Source organism: Hippocampus guttulatus, chromosome 2 (assembly GCF_054856545.1).
Source record: "Hippocampus guttulatus isolate MCC_2025c chromosome 2, RoL_Hgut_1.0, whole genome shotgun sequence".
Taxonomy (NCBI): Eukaryota; Metazoa; Chordata; class Actinopteri; order Syngnathiformes; family Syngnathidae; genus Hippocampus; species Hippocampus guttulatus.
The window spans coordinates 29424543-29446544 of record NC_141262.1 but is presented as its reverse complement, the minus strand read 5'-3'; the positions used below and the strand labels follow the sequence as shown (position 1 = coordinate 29446544).

The 22002-nt window shown below is 48.0% G+C and overlaps 1 protein-coding gene across 2 annotated transcripts; it reads left to right on the top strand.

Moving 5' to 3' along the window:
• The first annotated feature begins 359 nt into the window (after positions 1 to 359).
• On the top strand, positions 360 to 16759 carry mllt3 (MLLT3 super elongation complex subunit). Of its 2 annotated transcripts, XM_086105413.1 has the most exons (14): positions 360 to 500; positions 1157 to 1337; positions 6994 to 7076; positions 7152 to 7295; positions 7625 to 7663; positions 8388 to 8516; positions 10183 to 10764; positions 13164 to 13233; positions 13406 to 13459; positions 14014 to 14155; positions 14268 to 14364; positions 15273 to 15332; positions 15424 to 15495; positions 15716 to 16759. In XM_086105413.1, exons 1-14 carry the CDS (start codon positions 489 to 491, stop codon positions 15845 to 15847), a joined length of 1797 nt encoding a protein of 598 aa, XP_085961539.1. In that variant the 5' UTR covers positions 360 to 488; the 3' UTR covers positions 15848 to 16759. The 2 variants fall into 2 exon arrangements, with proteins under 2 accessions (XP_085961539.1, XP_085961540.1); XM_086105414.1 differs by lacking the exon at positions 13406 to 13459.
• Positions 16760 to 22002: the final 5243 nt, after the last annotated feature.

Here is a 22002-nt window from a genome sequence, read left to right as displayed (position 1 = left end):
CATTGGTTCTTATTACTCTCTCGTGCTCGCTCGAACATGCGCTACGCATGCGCTTTGCCGCTCATTCAACAAGCTATCGGGATTGAGCAATGGATCACGGGTAGCACTATGAACTTTTGCATTCAGAGTAAAAGCATTAAATGTTTACTTTTTATTTTTGGAACACTGTAAATGATGAAACGAGCACCGATGCAACAAAACTATTTATTTTATTTTGGTTATATTTTCCTGACTATCAAATAAATCATGCTCAATACAGGTAAGCGCGACGTCGGGTGACTTTGCTTTATTTTGAAAGTCTCCATCGGACGTGTATTGTTTTATATCTGGTCTCTTGACCGCCGGCGAGTCTTGGAAAGTCTTGAATGTGACTTGGAGCGCAGTGAGTGGCGATCATGTCTGCGGTCACGCGCGGATTGGTTTTACCTGGCTGCACTCTCTTTCCCAACTCCGTCTCCATGAAAACGCAGTAACGCGGGGCCTCGGGAATGGCCAATTCGGTGAGTAGCCATTCGGGAGGGTTTGGGGCCGGCTCGGCTGCCTTAATGAAGGCAATGCTTGTATATGTCACACCCGAGGAGTCGGTCCTTTTCACTCCGTAAAAAGGATTTGACCAGCACGCTAGCTTTAGCCTGTACGTCTCACTATCTTTGCTTTTTTTTCACGGTCTTAAAGTATGTATTCCCAAACGGTTTCCCCCGAGTCCGAAATAGTTATTTGGTGACTTGGATAGTCACATCCATATTCAAGTTTACAAAATACTCTTAAGTGTAATGGAGAGTCCTCGTTACTCCCCTGTCTTGTGATGTGATGTTATTCCTAACTGGGGAGTTTCTTTTCCACTGTACTGACTTGTGTGTGATTTGAATGTACTCGTTATTTTTTCCCCTCCCCACGTCAAATAGAAGTCTGCTCTCCCGACCACTTCAATAGGTACACCTGCTCAATTCAAGTCTGTTGTCAAAAAAATTTCCAAGCTTAGCAACATATTAGTAACCCTCAGTATGATGCAGCGTTCAGTGAAGTTGAGCATTTCCGAAGTAGTACGTTTCACCCGAAAAAAGTTGATTTTTAATTCTCAAGCAAATGTTTCAAACCTTGCGACAGATTAGTTATGATTTACCCGAGGGTGACAAATCAACATCTCCCTTCCCAGGGCGCCGTTCAGGTGAAACTCGAACTCGGCCACCGCGCCCAGTTCCGAAAGAAACCCACGGTGGAAGGCTTCACGCACGACTGGATAGTGTTTGTCCGGGGCCCGGAGCACAGCAACATTCAGCACTTTGTGGAGAAAGTTGTCTTTCACTTGCACGAGAGTTTCCCGAAACCAAAAAGAGGTGAGCCGAGTTGCGTTTCATACTTTTTAATTGCCCTTGTAGATGTTTGCCGCTCACTGTCGACCTCTCTGAACTTTAAACTCCTCTGAAAAAAAGGCGAATAAGTTGTGCTGGTTGGGGAAACTGTGATGAAAAGGATTTGGTGTTCAGCTCTGTTGGGCTGATGGATTCAAGTCCCCTTCAAGGTAGGTGGGTGGGAGCGAGGGAGGGAGGGGCTAGGGGGGATGTCAAACAAATGACGAAAGCTCAGGACAGTCTTTTAAAGACGATCAAGTAACTTTTGGTGACTTTGATAAGGAACGCTGAAATTGCGGCTCAAAATTGGCCTGATTATCGGTATGTCCGTACCCGTTTTCAAATCCCTCACACCACAGGATAATCACTCAGCATTGTCATTCCGACAACTGTGATATTCAGGCTGACTTTGATCGGAAACGGGAGAACGGGCTCAAAATCGTCCTGATTCTTGGTATGTCTGCACCTGCCTAAACACGGACGGGGGCCACACCACGGGGAGGTAGCTCAGGATAATCTTTCAGACATCCGCTTACTCGGCTTTCGCTGACCTTAACGGGAAGGAGGAGATCGTGCTCAAATTTGTCACGATTATTGCTATGTCATTATCTGGCTGAACACACCCCACACCACGAGATAATAGAGACATCGATAAATGGGCGCTTGTCAATTTTGATTGGAAGTGGGGAAATGGGCTTCAAATCGGAGAGTTTATCCTAACGTGTGTACCTGATTTAAGGTCGAGGACCAATTTCACCACTAAAATACCCCTTCAGATTTCTCCCCAGTTTCGTGGCTATTAATGGCAGATAAGCATTATTCATGTTCTTTTAAGAATGAATGAATTCCGGTGCAGTATCGTTTTGTTGTTGTTTATTGAACATAAAAACATATACAGTAATAAACTGACAGAAGGCAAGGTAAGCCAAATAGTAAAAGGAAAGAGAAAACAGTCATCATACAAACAATTATTATGTTCGTGTGGGGTTGAAGCGTGGTGCTAATCGCATTCTGAAGACATTTGGAGGTGCATTGCTGCCTGGCACACTTGCAGGCCCAATTCCAAGTCTTTTGTTGGGCTCCGTGTCACCGCTTACGATCGGCAAGCACCAAGCCGGAGTCTAAACTGACGCCTCCTTCTTGCCGGTGTTCCCGCCACATTGAGGGAACCCCCCGCCCCCAAAAAAAAGGATGCCACTGCTTCATTATTACCTCAAACTGTTCTCGACTGTTGCCATGGGAACACCCATTGGCAATGGCTCCTCGACAGGAGCCAAGGAAGACACAGTGCGTTTTATTTTTTTTTTTAATGCTTTATTCTCTGCGCCACTGATGGGATGTAATGGCCTCAGCTCAAAGGGGGAAGACGGAGGGGACGGCGCGTTCGTTGAAGGCTGAGATGCCAGTCTTGAAAATGACTCCGTGACCAGCACTAATGGCGAGGTATCCCCATTCCTGGAAGAAAGAGCTTATTGTTGGCCAACTTGTCGACAGTATATACGCGCGCGTGCGCACACACACACACACACGCACAGTCTGATGGCGTCATGATTGGTCCAACATGTTTGGCCCCTGGCTGTCTGTTGGCCTCTGTTGAGCACTGGCACCAACCCTCTTTAGCTTCCTCCATGCCCACCATCGATGGTTTCATTTGCGGCTTGCTGATGCGCGCGCACGTTGAAGATGCTCCATGTCCAAATGAGCCGGAGCTTCTTCCACAAAAATGCTTTTGTTATTTTGTGGTCTGTTTAAGAGCGCTTCCTTGGTTCACGGTCTTTTGGAAGTCGAAAACGTGCCGTGCTCGAGTGGAAGGATCGAAGGTTTCTGCGAAGAGAACTGATTTAATTCCTTCGGTGAAAGTCAGGATGTACACAGTCTGAAATATTCTGTACACATCACAGTAAAATTCTGTAAAAATCACAGTACACATTCTGCACTTAAATATTCTGAAGTGCAGAATGAAAAATGAATTATTCAATGAATTAAAAATGAAGCGAAATATTAGCGCGAAGATGCTTTTTTTTTCTTCTGTGAAGAGGAAAAAACTCTTCCCCGACTGACAGTTTCGGTCGTTGCTACAGCCTTAAACCTAATTTTGAGTATTGCTTTCATAGAAAACGCATTTGGCACACCTCATTCTGGAGCCGTCATCAAAAAATATTTTTCCATGAAGCCGTGCGAATTTGTTGCATCACCATTATCATCATTCGCTCTCCAATTCGCGTTCATCCATGTCGTTGCTGTCTTGTTATTTTTTTTTTATGCCCCCAATGTGACATTTCTCTGTTTATTTCATTTATTTATTTATTTCCCTTCTGTCTTGTGCAGATGTTGGGGGGGGGGGGGGGGCGGGGAAAGCAGCGAGCCTATTTTGACACGCAAGATGTCAATAAAGTAGATCTCTTTTGTTCAAATGGAGGCGGTGAAAGTCAAGTGTGGTCCGAAAATGAAATGCTGCTCAAATCTACTTGAGTCCCCAAAATTGAGCATTTGTTACTTCCCACCTCTGTCCCCATACAATGGAAAGAACTTCCCCCCCACCCCCTCAAAAAAAAAAGAAAAAAGAACTCCCGTGCAATAAGTGCAATACAAAGGCAACCCGAGGAATGAAAGTTCCGGACTGAGTGTTGCAGGCAGCATGAAAGGAGCCCAGAGGTGGGGGGTAGGGGTGGGCATTTGGGGGCAGCCACCACCTAAGAACAGGAACTGAGCCGTAAATCCCGGCTCTCCCTGGCTTCACTCAATGAGTGGAGCGCGCTTTATGTGCCTTGTTGTCTCTTGTCGTGTCTTTCAGTCCTTTTTGCCCTCAACCGGGCAGCCGGGCACGACTTGAAATAAGCGGACCCCAAAAAGAGCAATCGTTCTTATCGGTGGTCTTTTTGTCTTGGTCAAGTTAGCGGGCTCAAGCTCAAAGTCCGGCAGAGCCAAACGGCCCATATTGACCCCGTATCTGCCACGAGCCGGTCAAAGGGCAGCCGATGAGCAAACGCATCGAGCCGCCCGCCAATCATTTTGAGATGGTTCCACCTGCGGGTAATTTTTTCGGTGTCGCGAGCTCAATTCCGACGGCGGCCGCCGCCGCCGCTTACGTTAGCGAGCGCTTTCAAATGCGTTTGAGCTGAAAGCATTTTTGTCTTAAGCCCCCCCCCCCCCCGCTGGCCATCGCTGAACTTCTCCAGACCGGCCACCTGCGGCGCGTCTTCCGAGTGACTTGTCTGACAACGCAAACTTGGATCTTTCTTGGAGAGTCGGCCTTTTAATCTTGCCCGATTAATCTCGCGCCCGTTTGCGTTGTCCAGTCTCGCTGTTAGCTGATTAGCGCCGGGTCGTTTGGGTCAACCGGGCCTGCTAAGAAAACATAGTGCGAGGTTGTTTTTAAAAGACTGGGCCTGTTCAAGCATGCTGCGTCGCTAATCACCACCCGCCATTGTCAGGGCCCTCCGCGTCATGGACCGTTTTTTAAAAAACGGTTAGGTGGTACTTAAGTTTCCCAGGTAGCCCTTAGTACAGGAAACTGATTCGAAGGTTCGCTTACAAATGATAGCGTCGTTCTTGGCGCAGATGCCGCATAACTGTATTCTGGCATCTACCCTCGGCGCAGCTGGTGTAGGAGCAAGTGCAAAACGTACATCTATCAACAAGTATCAATTGCTCGGTATCGGCAAGTACTAAAATGAAACTATACTTGTCCTTGGTCTTCCAAAAAGTGGGAACGATACATCCTGACTTACCGCCATCTTCCTTTGTTTATCGCACGCTTTGAGACATTGTAGAAGACTCGGGTCACGTTTGACGTGGAACACCCGGTGTGAGCAAAAACTTTGAAGTACCTGTTCAAAATTTTGTCCGTCAGTCTTTTCATTTGGTGTATTTTTGGGGACGTCCACAGTTGAGGCATTCAGATTAAAGTGGAGGGAGTGTTTTTTTTTTTTTTCGGGTGCCAGTCTTTTTTGCCCCCCCCCCCCCCCCCCCCACCCCCTTTAAGCTCGCTGTCCGGCCTGGCCTCATTACAAGGCAGTCTGTGCAGAAAGGCCAAATGCAGAGTGACTGGCATTGTTCTGTGATTGGCATCTCATCTGGAACCAAGACTTGAGTGCAAAGAAAGAAACGCTAATTTTCTCTTCCAGGTCAGCGGTTACTTTGTGGCCGCTCAACTCCGCTGCCCTGACATGTTGATTGGCTTTATCGCCACGCGGTAATCGCGTCAGCTATATTTCCAGAAATATGTACAATCTGTGAGACAAGTACGGAAGCGTGCAACTTTGAACTTTGGAACATTGGACTTGGAATGAGCAGCACAGCATTGGAATGACGGCAATCGATGATTATGGAGGCGAGGGTCCTTGCCTTTGTTTCCGATGAGCACGGTGCTCAATCAACTTAAATTTTTTTTTTTTAATAGCCTCAAAATAGTTTTCATACAAAATTTTTTTTTCATGATTTACTTCTGCACTTGAGTACTTAGTTGGCCTAGTTTAGTGATCACTAAGATTTCATCACAAGGCACGCTTCATTCCTGCCGTACTTACTGTTTTCCAAATATACTTACAGCGTAAGAGTAATGATGACTTCACTGTTGCATTAGCGTCAGTTCGTGGGTGTCCACTGCCTGGCGTAAGATTGCATTGGGGTCAATGATTTTGTGTGATAGCGCCTGTAGAAAATGTGGACCAAAAAAAAAAAAAAAACACCCTTAGAGTAAAACTGAACTGAACTGATCACTCTTGATTTCACCCAAAGTAGGATTATTATCGGAAAGCTTTCTACCCTTTAAAAAAAAATATATATATATATATTTTGCTGGTTTCATTTTATGATCACAATCATTTGATCTTCTTATGATTTAATTGCTGTAATAATTTCCATATTTTGATGGGCCGCTGAAAAATGGACGGCGGGCCGCGTAGGCCCCCCATGACGCAGTTTGGACATTGACATTTTTCTGTCTCGAAGTGTTGTTCGTGCAAATACAGGACGGTGAGAATGACTTAACTGTTGCGTGAGCTTATTTTAGAGAGAGAGGACGACGACGATGTGTTCCGACTCGCGTCCGTATCGGTGTTTTACATCGTTGCTCCAGGAACAGAGGACGCCCTGTATATTTTTTGTAGGTGTGTTCGGAGCAGCGTTTCTTTTTTTTTTTTTTTTTTTCCCAGTCATCCAGTGTGTCAGCATGCCCATCGCTTCCTCAACATGTTGAATGGGTCTCTCCTAGCTGGGCATCATTGAACATGACCCCCTCGCACAATTATCTCCAACCCAAAATATTTGCTCAGCGATCTTGTTCGTTTGCCGAGTATTGCAAGGGGTTCTTTTTCAAGCGTCGAGTGTCTCAGGCCTCCCGGCATGTTCTGCGCTCCCGTCCGCCGGGAAAACAGGCTGACAAACATGCGCCTCTGAGCCAAGAACACCTGAGCTCAAGTGGAGTTTGTTTATCCGAGAAGTCCATGGAGGAAGGGGTGAGGGGGCGTGGGGCTTCCGCCCGCTGGCATGACTGACAGGTGGTGATTTTTTTTTTTTTTCCTTTTGATTGGTGAGCACAGGAATGGAAGTGGGACTGAAAATTAGCCCCGGTGAGGAAAAGGCTTTGTTGAGTGTGTCATTGCATGAAACTCTTCCCTTTTTTGTTTTTGTTTGCAAGTTTGCAAGGATCCACCGTACAAAGTGGAGGAGTCGGGATACGCCGGCTTCATCTTGCCGATTGAAGTTTACTTCAGGAATAAGGTACGTTCAACGTTGATTCCTTTTTGCTCCCGAAATGGATGCCTCCGGTCCAACGCTTGACCGCTGTGGCTGCAGGAAGAGCCGAAGAAAGTCCGTTTCGACTACGACCTCTTCCTCCACCTGGAGGGCCACCCGCCTGTCAATCATCTCCGCTGCGAGAAACTCACCTTCAACAATCCCACGGAAGAGTTTCGGCGCAAGCTCCTGCGAGCCGGCGGGGTAGGTGGCGGGCTCTCTCCTTTTTGTCTTCCACGCCATCCGTTCTGCGTAGTCGTTCCTGCTGCTGGGAAGCGTCGGCAGTTTCCATTTTATCTGCCGGCCCACAGAAGACCCCTGTCGTCTGCAGCTTTTACGACCCGAGCTAAGTGCTCTGTGTTTACTTTGCCTGCACGCCTTTCGTAGCCTTCAAAGGCAAAGGCACATTCCCGCTCGGCGTCGCGCAATCGAAAGCCTCACCTCACACGCACGCACACGCACGCAATGTCGAATGAAAATGACTTGGTTATGAGGAACGTGCTAACAAATTCTCTCGTCTTTTCTTTGAACAGCAACGGGATCCGCACAAACGCACCTCGGAGGACTCAAAAGTAAGATTTCAATCGTCCAGAAATAGTCGTTGGCCTTCAAGTCTTCATTTTTCAGCATTGTGAGACATGATGATTTTGTTTTTCATACAAGGAGTGACTACAATTTCTAGCACCCTCTGCGAGCGCATGTTGTTGAGAATGCAACGTTACTTGGATAGTTTGATCTTAACGGTATGGCCTAGAAGTGTTTATGATCCATGGACGTACCGCAGTTTGGACTTAATTATTGGTAACTCACTTAATAACTCAAAAAAAACCCCACAAATAACCCCCCGCCCCAAAATGTTTAAAAAAAAAAAACAAGTAAATGAAACTACATTTTTGGTTTATGAAACTGACTAGAATTATAGCAAAAATGTCCTTTGTTTTTGTCTTGGTCAATTAATATCATACTCAAGTGTTCGGGTTTGGTTTTAAATGTATTTCCATAAACAAGAAGTTCAAACCATTGCAGTTTATATTATTACACCACGCGCGCGTGTGTGTGTGTGTGTGTGTGTGCGCATGCATGCGTGTGTTTAATCTTGCTGATGATAAATACTCTATATTTAAACAAAAAAACTAAGGCTAATGAAAGCTAAACTAAAACAAAGCATTTTTAGAAAACTAAAAATGAACACACTAAAAACAGATGAAAACTTCCCGAATTTAAAAAAGAAAAAAAAATCAAATTGAAGAAACCAGGGGACAAGCTAACGGCAAAGGGCCGCTGTTCTTCCGGCAGGTGATGGTCATGCAGGAGGGCTCGACGTCCTTGTTTGGGCCGCACATGAAGCTCCCGACGCTTCCCAACAGCTCCTTGGCGTCCGCCTTCTCTGAGCCAAGGAAGAGCAAAAGCTCCCATGGGCCCAAGGTCAGTGACATGTCCACAACAGCCTTTCACCCTTGGCGCCTGCTTCCAAGTTGTCCATCTGCGTTTCCACACATCATCTTGTCTTGTCAGATGGACAGTTGTCCTGTTTTCTGGTCTCCTTGTTACTTACTGGCACCCCAAACGTCACCCGCTTCACTGGCCTGTGCTGTCGTGTCGACAGCCTTGTCTCCCCCCCCCCGTGGTCACTGGAGGTCTCTTGCTAAGCACGAAACGGTTTATTTTACATTCGGCCACGGGGGGTGGGGGTTTGGCTTGACTGCTGTGACGGAGCATGCTCGAGTTTGGAATGAGCCGGCAGCTTTATACCCTCAAGGTCCTCGGGTCACAAACCCGTAGACAATCTAAAAAGGCCTTTGGAAGTGTTGGGGACTTGGAACACACCCCGTCGTCTAGACTGTTTTAATGGCTTGATTGCATGGATGAAATATTGGCAAGACGGCCCGAGGTGAGACCCTGGGCCAACCCCCGGTCATTACAAACAATTAATTTCCTCTTTTTCCTCGAAGCCGCCATTCCGCTCCACGTTAAAAAGTGCTTGTGGAGCTGTTGAGAAGCACCTCACTTAAGCAGCCTTCGTTCCAGAAGGAGACCATTCTATCGCTTACCAATAAAATGAAAATATATTGCTTTCTCATGAAAAAAACTATTCTTCAAATTTTACGATGGCCCAACCTCGGCCAGTATTAGCTCGTTTAAATTCATCAAAATTTTTGCGTGTGTGTGTGTGGGGGGGGGGGTATGGGGGCTGTCAATGTCAAGAAACCTGGCCTTGATCAAGATGTACTCTCAAATTTTAGGCCCGTTTCCAAGCCTTGGCTGCTCTGAGTCACGAACTGCCCCACTGTTGTGTGGTGTTCCACAGGGCTCAATTCTGGGGCCTTTGCTTTTCTCACTGTATCTGCTCCCATTGGAATCCGTCTTAAGGAAACATGGTATTTCCTTCCACTGCTATGCGGATGACTGTCAGATCGATGTCCTGCTGAGCAAAAAAGACACTTTCTCATGGATGCCACTTTTATCCTGCCTGGAGGATATCAAGACCTGGATGGCACTAAATTTCTTGAATTTTAATGAAAATAAGACAGAAGTGATGATGTTTGGTCCCAGTGGTCCTTGGACATCCCATCCTGTAGATTTGGCCCCCCTAGCTCCTTATCTTCAGCAGTCTCGAACTTTGGTCTTAAACTGGACAGTGATTTGAAATTGGACCGGCAAATTGGTGCTGTTGTCAAATCCAGCTTCTTTCATCTAAGGTAGCTGGCTCAAGTCAAGCCTCTGACTGGAACACACTTTACTTTGGTGTCAGCCAATCTTCTTTTAAGCATCTCCAGTTGGTCCCAGAATGCCGCTGCGCACCTATGGCTGGTACTCATAAGAGGGAGCACATCACTCCGACTCTGGCATCCCTTCACCGGTTCCTTTTTAGAGTACTTTGTGAGAACCTATGCGTTTATTTCTCCAGGAGCAGCAATTTTGTGTACAGCGGTGGTTGTTTTCAAGTGCTCTAGAAATACACTTTAGTTGAGTTATTTGGGAACTGAACTGGGAACTGAAGTCTCACTTCAGATTGGCCCAGCAGCTGAGATGCGACTGCCTCCTTAAAACACGCTAACGTCAAGTCATCTCTAATTCTTGTTTGCAATAGGACGGCTCCAAAGGAAGCGGTGTCAGCCTTCTGACCACGGCCACAACCGCCAGCACCAACAGCAACAGCAACAGCAGCAGCAACACCACCACCAGCTTCTCCAAACTGCACAAGCCTTCCAAGGAGCAGAAGGACAAGCCGTCAAAAGACTTGAAAGAGAGCAAAAGTGCCTTCAGAGACACGTGCTGGGAGTCCGGCAAAGCCCCGAAAGAACCTTCCAGAAAACCCAAAGAGAACCAGCCGCTTCGGAATAGCAACCCTAAAATGGGATTCAAGGAACCCAAGTCTTCGTCTCATCGGGGCGAGGTGTCGCACCACGGGGCGAGCAAGCGACTCTCCGCCCCCGACGGGGACAATCATGTCACCAAAAAACGCAAAAGGGGATTTGGGGATTTGTCCGGGAGGCAGACATCCGGCTCCGACGCTCAACATCCCGACAAGAAAGTTCTGAAGGACAGGCCACAAAGCGCTAAATTGCATCCAGAAGGTGACGACGCGGCGCACCGGAAGGCGTCTGTGCTTCCGCCGTTCCCTGAAGCGATGGAACCCAACGATTCCGACATGGAGTCCACCAAATCAGACGTAAGTTGGACACGAGAGCGAAGCGCAAGCTTATTTTTGTGAACCGAACTGCATAAAATAACTCCAACTCAAAAAACCAAAACATTTTTCCTTTGCAATATAAAATAGAAAACAAAAGTTGAAGTTCATCAAATGAGCTCAAACTATTTTGATTATAATGGTAGCGCAGATGGCCTTTGTTTTTGTCTTTGCCAATTCAACTCATACAAGAAAGAGGTCATTTGAGAATTTATTTACTTGACTTGACTTGATCACACAATACGTAATGACCTTTGCACTCGACAAAGCTGCCATGTATTAAAACCAAACTAAAACAAACGAAGATTAAGCGGACCGGCGGGTGGATAAAGTCAAAACCAAACCAAACCAAACTTTCATGAAAAATCTTTGGGACCCCGCAGAAGAGTCACGTTTGTTTCTGTCCGTGTCACAGCACAGTGGCGTCGAAGGAATTTCACTTTCAAGTGAAGCACGTGTGCAAAGATCAAATCCTCTTCGCCTCCAGGGGGAGGATTTGTTGGTGGTCGCTTGTTGGTGTTGCGGGGCTATAAAATTGGAAGAGAATCTGCTTTTATGGGGCTCTGCTTGGCTGCGGGGGCCTGCGTCGGAGCCTTCGGTGCGAAGGCTGCGCACCAATGAAAGCATGTTTGTTGGGGCCGCAACCAGGAACTCGACAACGGGGCCCGGAGTTTGATTGGAACACAAGATTGGGGCCTTGGGTCACAAATCTTGGTCTCCGGAGACGATCTGATTCCTGCCAAAGGGGCTGACGTTTGCGACTTGGTGTCGCCATAAAACAAGCCAAATAGTAGACGGGCGGCGGGATTTATGCTTTTACAGCACCTGAGAATACTGGCAATCAACTGCGGCGATTAGCACGACAATAGCAGCGGCGTGGCGTGCCCTTGCGCTACCTCCGCTGCTTGCCTAGAGAAAGAACTTTCTTCGGAATGCAGGATGCGCTCCTTTTTTTGTATGCGGGTGTGTCTTGGTTCCGTGCAAGTCGTTATCTCGGGGGTGGGGGCGGGGCTTCAAAAAAAGGGATACGGTGGAGGGGTGAGCCACCGCCGCCATTTGGGAGCACTCGGCAGTAGCTCACCTGATTCAAATTGGCGCGGCAATGTTGTAGAACGCAAGTGTCAAATTCCAACGGTGGCGGTTTGAGGGTGGGGGGCGAGGAGCGCACACGCGAAAAATTCAATGTTCATCCGATGCGACTGGAGCGAACCAAACACCGTCTTGCGATGCGGGCATCACTGCCGTATTCTCCCGACTGTACGGCGCACCGCCTTCAAAGGCGCAGTGTCACTTATGGCCGCTATTTCGGAATTGAACACATACATAACGCGCACTGCATGATTGGTCGTAGGCATGGTCAAATGTGCGCTTGCTCAAAAATGCATGCGCGCTAGCGTATGTTTTCAAAAAGGCAGCAGGAGCAAAACTGAGTACGACAATGTACTCGTCTTATTTTTGGTTCAATCCTCATCCTCAAATCCATCAAATTCCTCATCTTCTGTCTCCGAAATAAAGAGCCGGGCAAGTTCACCACCAAAGGTTCCCTCGCGTGAATGTCAATCGGGCTTGTGCGGCTCCTCAGAAATTATTGGCGGCTTTTGCCAAAGCCCGGACAACGCAGAAAACTGAATTCGCACGTTGGCATTTGGAATTTTTTTTCCTCGTAAAATTGATTGTGGATTGTCAAGCGAACTGAATCGGGGATTGGAAGATTGGAATTTGCAGAGCTGAATTTTCTGTGAGGAATTCCACTCTGATTTTCAGTCATCCACTTTTTCACCGCACTTATTCAAGTTGAGCTTGATGTGTGTCAATGGTTCAGACTCCGTTTCTGGAAACAAGAACTGCATCTCAACTCACAATCGCAGTCTGGATTGTGGCTTTACCCCGCGACTCAAATTGACGGACGGAACAAGCAAGGCAAAACCAAAATAGCAGCTCATTCCCGGAAGATTTGCTCTCCTCGCTCGCTGCCGGTGGTTGGGGTCGAGGGGGAAGGGGAGGGGGGGGCTGTTCCGAAGGTGTCCTCAAACTGCAACTAAAAGTCAATTGATTCCCTTTGAAGGGGGCTGCTTTGTGGCTTTGAGGAAGGCACAACAAAGGCCTTGAAAAGGAGTCGGCGCAAGATTTGTGGCCCGGCCGCCCGTGCGCCGTAAAGCGAGAGACCAGCTGTGTTCCGTTGGTGACGGCTCTGCCAGTCCTCCTCGCGCCTTTTGTCCTGTGCAGCATTTTTTTCTCGGAGAGCGCTTTTGACCTCTTTTCACCTCCGCTCGACGAGACGCCGCTTCGCTTTTTCCTGAACGCTGGTTTCCATGAAAAGCTGCGCCCGCATGTTCATCTCCTTTCTTTGTTTCTTTGTTTGTTTCCCGCCTCTCCGCTAGTCCGAACAGCCCAGCCCGGCCAGTTCCAGCTCCAGTTCCGGCTTTTCGCCCACACACCACAAACGCCAAGGTAATGAATGCGTTGAAACTTTGGAGCGGTGTCGCTCGCGACCGTCGGTGATGATCAACTTGGCGTGTGTGTGGTGTGGTGTGTGTGTGTGTGTGTGTGTGTGTGTGTGTGTGTGTGTGTGTGTGTGTGTGTGTGTGTGTGTGTGTGTGTGTGTGTCCCGCCCCGGACGCAGTGGTGGATTTGATTGTCAGAAAGCGGGTGGCTATTCCTGACACCACCCACACAGGTAACAGTCGACCTGCCCGCCACGCTTCAGCTCCACTCGCAGCGTGAAAGCGCATCGCTTCATACCCGTCTTGTCATCGCATTTCCATCTCGATTGTTTTTTTTCAAAGGGACGCCATGGTGGGGCCTGCCTTGCTTGCGTGGTGCCATCAAAACTTTCATCTTCCCAAAAATATGAGTCCGGTGCCACCTTTTGCACCCAAAAACAAAAAAATCATGATAACCCCGCCCACCTGACATCATCGGTGCCAGGTTCTGGCCCCACAAATACCTTTGAAGAAGACCGTGAAAGAAATCATGGCATATGAAATGGCAATCACACGATGATGACAAGGACAGTCTTTTTTGAAAACCATTCAGACGATTAAATCCAAAATCCAGTATTTGAAAATACTGGATTTTGGGTGAAGGGGTTGTCCGAAATGCGAGGTCCCCCCCCCCCCCCCCCGCCCCCTGCCGTGCATTTTGCTGCTTTTCCATGCGCCAAGCGCAACAGGTCAGCACGTCTCACGCCGCTCGTCTTTCTCCCCGCGTGCGTGTGCGCTTCCTGCCCAGTACTCGGCCCGCTGCAGTCAGTGATGCGGGATCTGCACTCGGACGACCGCCACGACGACAATTCCGAGGACCAGGACGACCTGGACTTGGATTCCGAGGCCGAGCGGCCGGCGCCCGCCCACGTCTCGCACCACCAGCGCAGGTTGGCCCCTCCCGGCCGCGAAGCTCAAAGCTCCCGATGGCCCAAACTGTCTCTCGGCGCGAGCGCCAAGGCATAATCGACTCACTGCGCCGTCCTGTGACTTTGCGATAAGGGTCAGTTTGAGCGACGGCAGCGAGAGTGACGGCTCCGCCCCCTCGCCGCCTTCGCGCCACGACGCCCCGGCCTTATTCAAGACCGCAAATAACCAGGTAAGAGGTTTTCCTCGGGGCCCATCAGTGAGCCCTCGCGAGTTGCGAAGTTCACGGATGGGCCCCAAAAAGGTTGAAAAGACCCCATGTGAAGACAACCGTCCCCGCAAGTTCTCAAGACCTTGCTCGCCTGATGAAAAATCAATCCAAATAAGAATTATTCGGGATGTTCGATCCCACCTCGTTTTGAGACCAATTATTCGACTCTTGAGTCCTGATACCGAGGAAGCGACATCAAATTTCCATGACGGATGGACCCCCGTGTCCCGATATAGCAATTGCCCGCAATTCATTGCGCTCTTCTGTGTTATCGTTTTTTTTTTTTTCATTTGTTGATCAACATTTTGGATAGAGCACACAATCAAATTCAAATCAAGAAAGACACTCGATCAATATATGCATTTTGCAACCGGGTTACAAAATGCCCAGTAGCAGCTCAGCATCGCGCGTGTGTGTGTGTGTGTGTGTGTGTGTGTGTGTGTGTGTGTGTGTGTGTGTGTGTGTGTTTATATTTTTGTCGTATAAAGTGGTTCAGATAATGAGAGTGTCAGTGTGTGTGATGAATATTACATCTCTAAATTGATGGGGCCAAGTCAGGTCAGGTCCGGTGCAAATTTCCTGTGATTCAAAACCAACCAAGCAGAGCAGCACAGCTTCCAAAATTCTTCCGGCTTCATGTTAACACACAAAGCCAGCCGAGCCAGCGTCACCCTCGTGGAAGGTAAAAGCGACGAGATAAGGCCCGTCGGAATACATGCCGGTGCAACGGCACGCGGAGGCGCGTCATAGCAAAATACTCCAGAGCATATGTTCCTTATCCTCCGCGTCGACCAACGTACCGCATCTCGGCGAGCTTGGAGGAGACCGTCTGGTTTGTGATGAGACTGCTTTGGTCTTGCCTCCGCCAGGTGCTGGATGTCAAGAGTCCCGGCAAGCAGGACAGAAGCAAAAATCTCGATTGTGACAAGGTGCGCTATTTGTGTTTGTGAACGTCGCCGCGTTGGTCCTCGCGCTACCTGGCAAGGCGAGAGTGACCGGGTGCCGCTGTCCGCCTTGCAGGCCTACCTGGACGAGCTGGTGGAGCTGCACAAACGGCTGATGACCTTGAGGGAAGGTCACATCCTGCAACAGGTAAACGCCCGACGCTGGGCCTATTCTGCTCGGAAAAACGGGCCCCGCGTTGGAAAGCAGAGATGTTTGTCAGCGTGGCGGGAATGCCGGACGCTGCCGCTCTGGTAGGCGTGGCGTGGCGCCGCGGCACGCCACGGCGCGCCCGCTCCAACCTCTCTGCAGAGGATGGCCGGGCAAAGTGGCCTCTTTACTCAGTTTCCGTTGCCTGTCTTTTTTCCAGATTGTCAACCTCATCGAAGAGACGGGCCATTTCCACATCACAAACACCACTTTTGACTTTGACCTGTGCTCCTTGGACAGAAGCACGGTCAGGAAGCTCCAGAGTTACCTGGACACCTCCGGACTGTCCTGAAGTTGCGAGCGGCCGGCAGCCTCCTCTCTGGACGTGTCGGTCCAGCTCCGTTCTTGTGCTTTGGGGTCGTACCGGATGCGGTGTCCAAAGTGAAGAGAAGGGGCGGGGCTTATCCAGCCATCCGATCGCGCCTGGGAGCCTCCCCGAAATGTGGAGTTTTGCCCTGAATGAATGTGCGCGTGCCCATAGTTTCCACCCACGTAAGTCTGGAAGCGCGCGGTGTCTTATTTATTGAAGTTCAATTTGCCCGTGCCCGCGCGTGTGTTGCAAAAGAAAGGCGAGGCCTTTGTTGGAGCACTCGGCAGCGGGCGGAATCCGACCGCAAAATGCCGTGCCCGGCAGGTGTCGCGCAATGCTCGGGCTCGTCTTCAAAGTCTCCGTTGGCATCAAGAAAACGCTCGCGAGGTCCGGCGGCGTTTTCCTTTTCGCAGTCGTTCCCCGCGCGTCCGAGCGCCGTCCTGAAATTTCACCCCAAAGCGCAAGAACCCCGACTTTGGGCGAGTCGTGTACAGGCTCGCGTTTCTTTAGGGGTGGACCAAAATCTGGGACGGACGAGCTGCTCGGCGGCGGAAGGAAACCACGCCAGCAACGTGACAAGCGGTCAAGTCGAGCGCGAGCCGGGCTACTCGGGCCCAACGGCCGCTTCCCGTGCTCCTATCTCGCTTGGCGGCAAACGCAGGCGTGTTGACTGGCCGGACGAAACGATGCTGTTGCGTGTGTGTATGATGACCGGGATATTTATTTTTCTTTGACTGGCAGCCGTGGCCTCCAAAGTTCAGCGTAGAAGGACAAATGTCTTTGGTTTTTCTTTTGTAAGTGGATGGCGGCAGCACGTGGAGGGGCTTCGTCTTGGTTTCTTGTGTATTTTGAGGACATACAATAAATCTTCTGTATGGTGCACAGATGAGATGAGCAACTTGTGGATAGATTTTTTTTGTGTGTTTTTTTTTTTGGTGTTTTGACCGTCAATGTGTTGCTAACTGAATGTTTTGTTTTGTCCTGTGGTTCTCGAGGAGATGAAATCTTGGTTCCAAACCGTCTCGGGGGGGGGGGGCATCCAATCACAGCAGTCTCACTTCTGAGAGCCTTGTGGTGGGGGGGTGGGGGTCTTTGAAATAGTAAACCTGCCAAGTTAGCATCAGGGCTGACACAAAGTCCCAGCTGTGAAAACTCCCCGAAACATAATAGTGAAGCTGTTTCTATACAAGTGCATTTGGGGCCGAGAAGAACGCTTGGAAATGGTCCAGTGTCCCCCCCCCCCCCCTGCATCTCAGTTGGTCCATCCCACGCTTCTTACTGTATGTCGAAAATGTCCGTAGGGGCTGCATAGTCACTGTCGATCTCTGAACGCCCCTGTTGGAACGGCTGCTTTGTGGATATAAAATACACACGATCACGTACATACAGTACTAATTCCACTGACTCGTAACTAACCAATCACGTTCAAGCCCATGTTGACTAATAAATCAGCACATACCTGCCGCCTGGCCGCACACAAATTGGAGATGTTCTAGTCGGCTTTTCCTGACAATTGTATCGCAAGCAGAGGTCTGATTTTGCTTCAAGGTGTCATTCAGGAGCGGACGGAACACGCCGAATTCAGTCGGCAACCAAGTGGAGGAAATCTGGCGCAACGGTGACATGACCGAGAGCTGGGCCGCCCTCCAAAATGGAAAAAAAGCTCAGGGAGGCTGCCAAGAGCAACGCGGAAGGAGCTGCGGGAATTTCTGGCAAGTCTTAGCCGGTCAGTACGAGTGACGGCGATCTGTCGCCCTGCAAGGAAATGAAAATACAGAGGCAGCGGCTCGCCAAATCGGGAGGGCGCGGGAGGTCGTGATCGTGAGCATCCAACTTCAGGTACCGGTAATTCCAATGTTATGTCACAATTGCGTCACGGTCTCTTTCTTCATCGGGCCACTTCATGTCATTCAGACTAATGACTGCCAAAACTCACCGATGAATTGACTCTCTGACAAGGCGGGGACGGAGTCATTAATGAGGTGAAAGAATGGAGCGTTCTTGCCTTGGAGGCGGGCAGGGGTCCCACTGGTCCGGACGGGCGTCCCGTCAGGCCAGCGGGACATCATCCTGTTTTTTTTTCAGGTTTAAAAAAAAGAGGGAAAAAGGGAGTTGGCGGGGACCTTTGAACTCATCTACAGAAGAGACTTTGATTGTCACTCTGGCACAAGGCCAAGGCTAAGGAGAAAGCCCCCCGAGCCCCGCCCCTTTCCCACTAAGTCAGAAAAGCACTTCAAGGAAGTCATTAAAGCTAAATTGAGGATGAGGAGCTGTCTGCCCTTCCTCCTTCAAATCAAGCTCATTCACACGAAAGCAGGTGGAAGTCGCCTTCAGGGTTGGCAGTTGGACGACCCTGAAAGAAAATATTTGATTTTACATCAACATAGTCGATATACTTCTTGCTTGTTTTTGTGGGTGTGTGAAAGTCATTATTTCTTATATTCATATTATAAAAGGGCTTCCAGTGGTGTGTGTGTATGTGTGTATATATATATATATATAAATTGGATGCAATTGATCACATTTGGACCGAAGACAAATGACGAGTCACAGTGAGGCATATTTCAAAAATGGGCTTTTGCCATAATCAAGAAGAGAATGGTCGCACCTTTCCAATGATAGCGCAACCATTGCACTCTGCTTCTCGTTACATCATTAGCACAGCTATAAAGTCGATAAGACACCCCCTGACCCCACACCCCTTTTGAGCTGCGTGCCTCGGTGGCGCTGAGCTAGATGGGTCAAAATATCAAGGAAACGTAAAGACCAAAGATGCGGGTACAAGCCGCGGATGCTTGCGTCCAATGCTGTAAGCTACTGCAAAGGAAGCTTTGACAGATTGTTTATTGAACATATATACAGTACAGTAATAAATTGACAGAAAGCGAAGGGAAGTAAAATTGCAAGAAAGGAAAAGAAAACAGTCATCATACAGCACAATTATATGTTCCAAGGAGTAGGAAGAAGTCAAATCTTATCGAGTCCTGCCCCTTGTTATGTAATAATACAGTAAATATTCTCTAGTACGGACTCGTGTTTGCGCTGTCCAATTTGTCCTGATAACAGAAATTCCTCATTTGGGAAATGAGCATGGTACATGTCCTTTATGAACCTGCAAGTACGGTATGTTGACAAAATGCACGTGTAACAACACAATCAATAAAATACAAAAATATACTGTCCAAAAACTGTTTATATAACAAAAACTGCAATACAGGTGTATCAAAAAAAAATCACAACAGTAAAATACGTACAGTATTTTAATGTTTATTTTTTTCTGTCTTGGGAAAAAAATATGTATTTTGGATTGTTTTGTTGGATGCATTCTTTGGTTTATGACAATGCTTGCCTGCGTGTCATACAGTTTTCTTGCTAGTTGCAAGTAACTGTCCCGTTGATCACCGATGTCTGGTAATTCCTGTGCATACTGAAGGATTTTTGTTGCCATTTGCATTGCTTCCTTGCGGGATGGTGGCTTGTCATCAGGAGTTGAATCGATGCCTTGTTGTTTAAAGTTTCGTAGATTTGCATCTTTCCGACTCCAAGTGTCTGCTGGATCTTTTTAACTTTGTGTCCAGCCTCGCTCAAACGGATGCATTTCACTCGCTCCGCTCCAGTTGTTACAGTTCTTCTACGTTTCGATGCGATGATCTACACGACGTAAGTGAATAAAGTTAAAATCTTTCGCAATTACAGTAAAACGCACGCCAATAAAAAGTCGCTTACACGTCTTCGTTTCGAATCTGATGAATGAAAATGGCGAAGCGAACACGTTTCTTCGGTCGTGTCGAGTAGGTGCTGCTTTTAAGCTAGTGCCGCGTTCTCCAGGACGTAAGTGAATAAAGTTAAAATCATTCACAATTACAGTAAAACGCACGGCAATAAAAACTCACTTGCACGTCGTCGTTTAGAATCTGATAATCGAAAAACGCGAAGTGAAAACTTGTTTCAGCGTTGTCTTTTCCGTCGCATCGGGTGGGCGTTGCGTGTATTTAAGCTCCCGCGGCATTACACCTCCATCCGGGTTACGGGTAGTGGAATTTCCGCTTACGCAACTTCCGGTAACATGTAATATTGTAGTCAAAATGTTAATGCTTAGGTTTTTATTCCGGGTGAAGGATATTCCTTTCCATAGAATTCCGGGGATGGGAATATTTACTGTCTATCAATTGATCATTTTTCAATCAGAAAATAAAAGGGAAAAAGTCTGCATATCCACAAATGCTTTTACCCTTATGCGTGCTATACTATTTTTACTGTCATGTTTTGGTTTGTGACCAACAGGTGGCACTGTGGGGCTTTTACCTGCAGCTGCACACCTGTTGGTCGTTAGGTAATTAGTGGCTATAAAAGGACTCCCGGCCGATTACTCATTGTCGGGTCATTGTTGCTCTTTGCTACTGTCATGTTTGTTTGCTGCAATCAGGTTTGTTTCAGTCATGTTTCGGTTGCTGTTATGTTTTATCTTCAGTCATGATTTTTGTTTGATACTTTGGACTTTGTTTGTTTTGGATTTCGTTTTCTCTATGTTTAATTAATACAATTCGTCAAGTACACCCTGCTCCTCCCTCCTGCCTGCTTTTTGGGGTCCACCACCACCTCGAAAACGTGACATTTACAACTTTCGGTATGTATATACATACACATTCTAGCACATTTATGTCGATTTTCTCTTTTATCAATGTAATTCTGATTTCTTACTATATTTAATAAATGTATCAAATTTATCAGCTTAATTCTGATTTATGTAGTTTCAGATGAAAGCCTCTAAACAGGCGTTTTTTCCTCCCCCCCCCCCAATGGTCGATATAGCGCACGCTTTGGTATTGACAAAAAAATGTCACTCTCATGAAAACAAGAAATGAGAATGATGCAACTTGCATTCAATGTCCGTGCATTTGCTCTTGATGGGAAAGTCACCCGTGCCAACATGGCCGCCTTGTTACAGAGCAACTCAAGCTCGGCTACTCTTGTGATGCAAGTATTCATGATGATTGTTGAAACTGTCTGCTTTGGCCTTATTTTAGCCTAGAGAGTAGCAAAACCGTACGCTGGGGATTTCCCGCCTGCATACCAATGGCAACGGGTGCAGACAGACAATGGAACCGTGCTCACATATTCTTCGTCCTCTGTGAAGAGCTTGGACAAGCTGAGAGGAGGCGACTGTGTCTTACTGTCCCCTGGTGGCCAAAGCGGCGAACCAGAAGGATCATTCGATTGATGCCACTTGTTTTTGTTTCTACACAATACAAACTTACAGAGTGCTATTTTCTCCCAAAAAGCACATCACATTTTTCTGAATTTTCATAGTAAGCAAAGTTTGCCAAGTGTAGTTCTGTGAAGTCAATTGTTCATATTGTCGGTCACCATGGCAAAGCAAAAGCCAAACTATGACCACTAAAGCGCTCCCTTTGAACCATACTGCCATTGTCCGTCAAATTTACACGGAACTACAAAAGAAAAAAAATCAAGCCACTTATCAGATGCTTTGGGCTCGCATTTGTACCCTGTTGGCTTCCCCGAGTGGAATTGTAGGTGGCACACAAATTAGGAGAGCTAAAATCAAATCAAGGTATGTCATGAACAAAAAGCAAGCAGACTTTGTGAGGCTCGGAGGCATTGCTGGATCAAATGCTTGTTTTTAACCCTTTTCTCAGCCCCCCAAATAGAGTCCAACTTTCTGGAGGGGATCACAATCTTGAACGCGGTCTTTGATTTCAGGCGGTTTGGCACTGTTTCTTCCCCGCTGCGCCCCACCCCTGCTTTGTTCCTCTTGATGGATCTAGGCGGCCCGGCGAACCGTGACCCTGCCAGCCCACAAAGACTGTGTGAGTACACACACACACACACATGCAGACAATGCCAAAGTACAACAGGAAAGGAGATGGAGGAGAATGGTAGAGCGAATCTCTCTGAATCTCATCCCCTGATGGTGATTATAGGCGCGCCCAGTGTGGTCGCCGCGTTCATTGTGTCCGTTCTGATAAGTCGGCCATGTGTGATGGGCGACGAGAAGAGTCTAGAATGCAGGCCCTCATTCAGCTGCTCCCAAACACGTGTTGCCGCATAGTCCAGAGTCTGAATGAGAACAAGGAAGCTGAAAGAAATCTGGGGGGGGGGGGGGAGAACACTGGAGT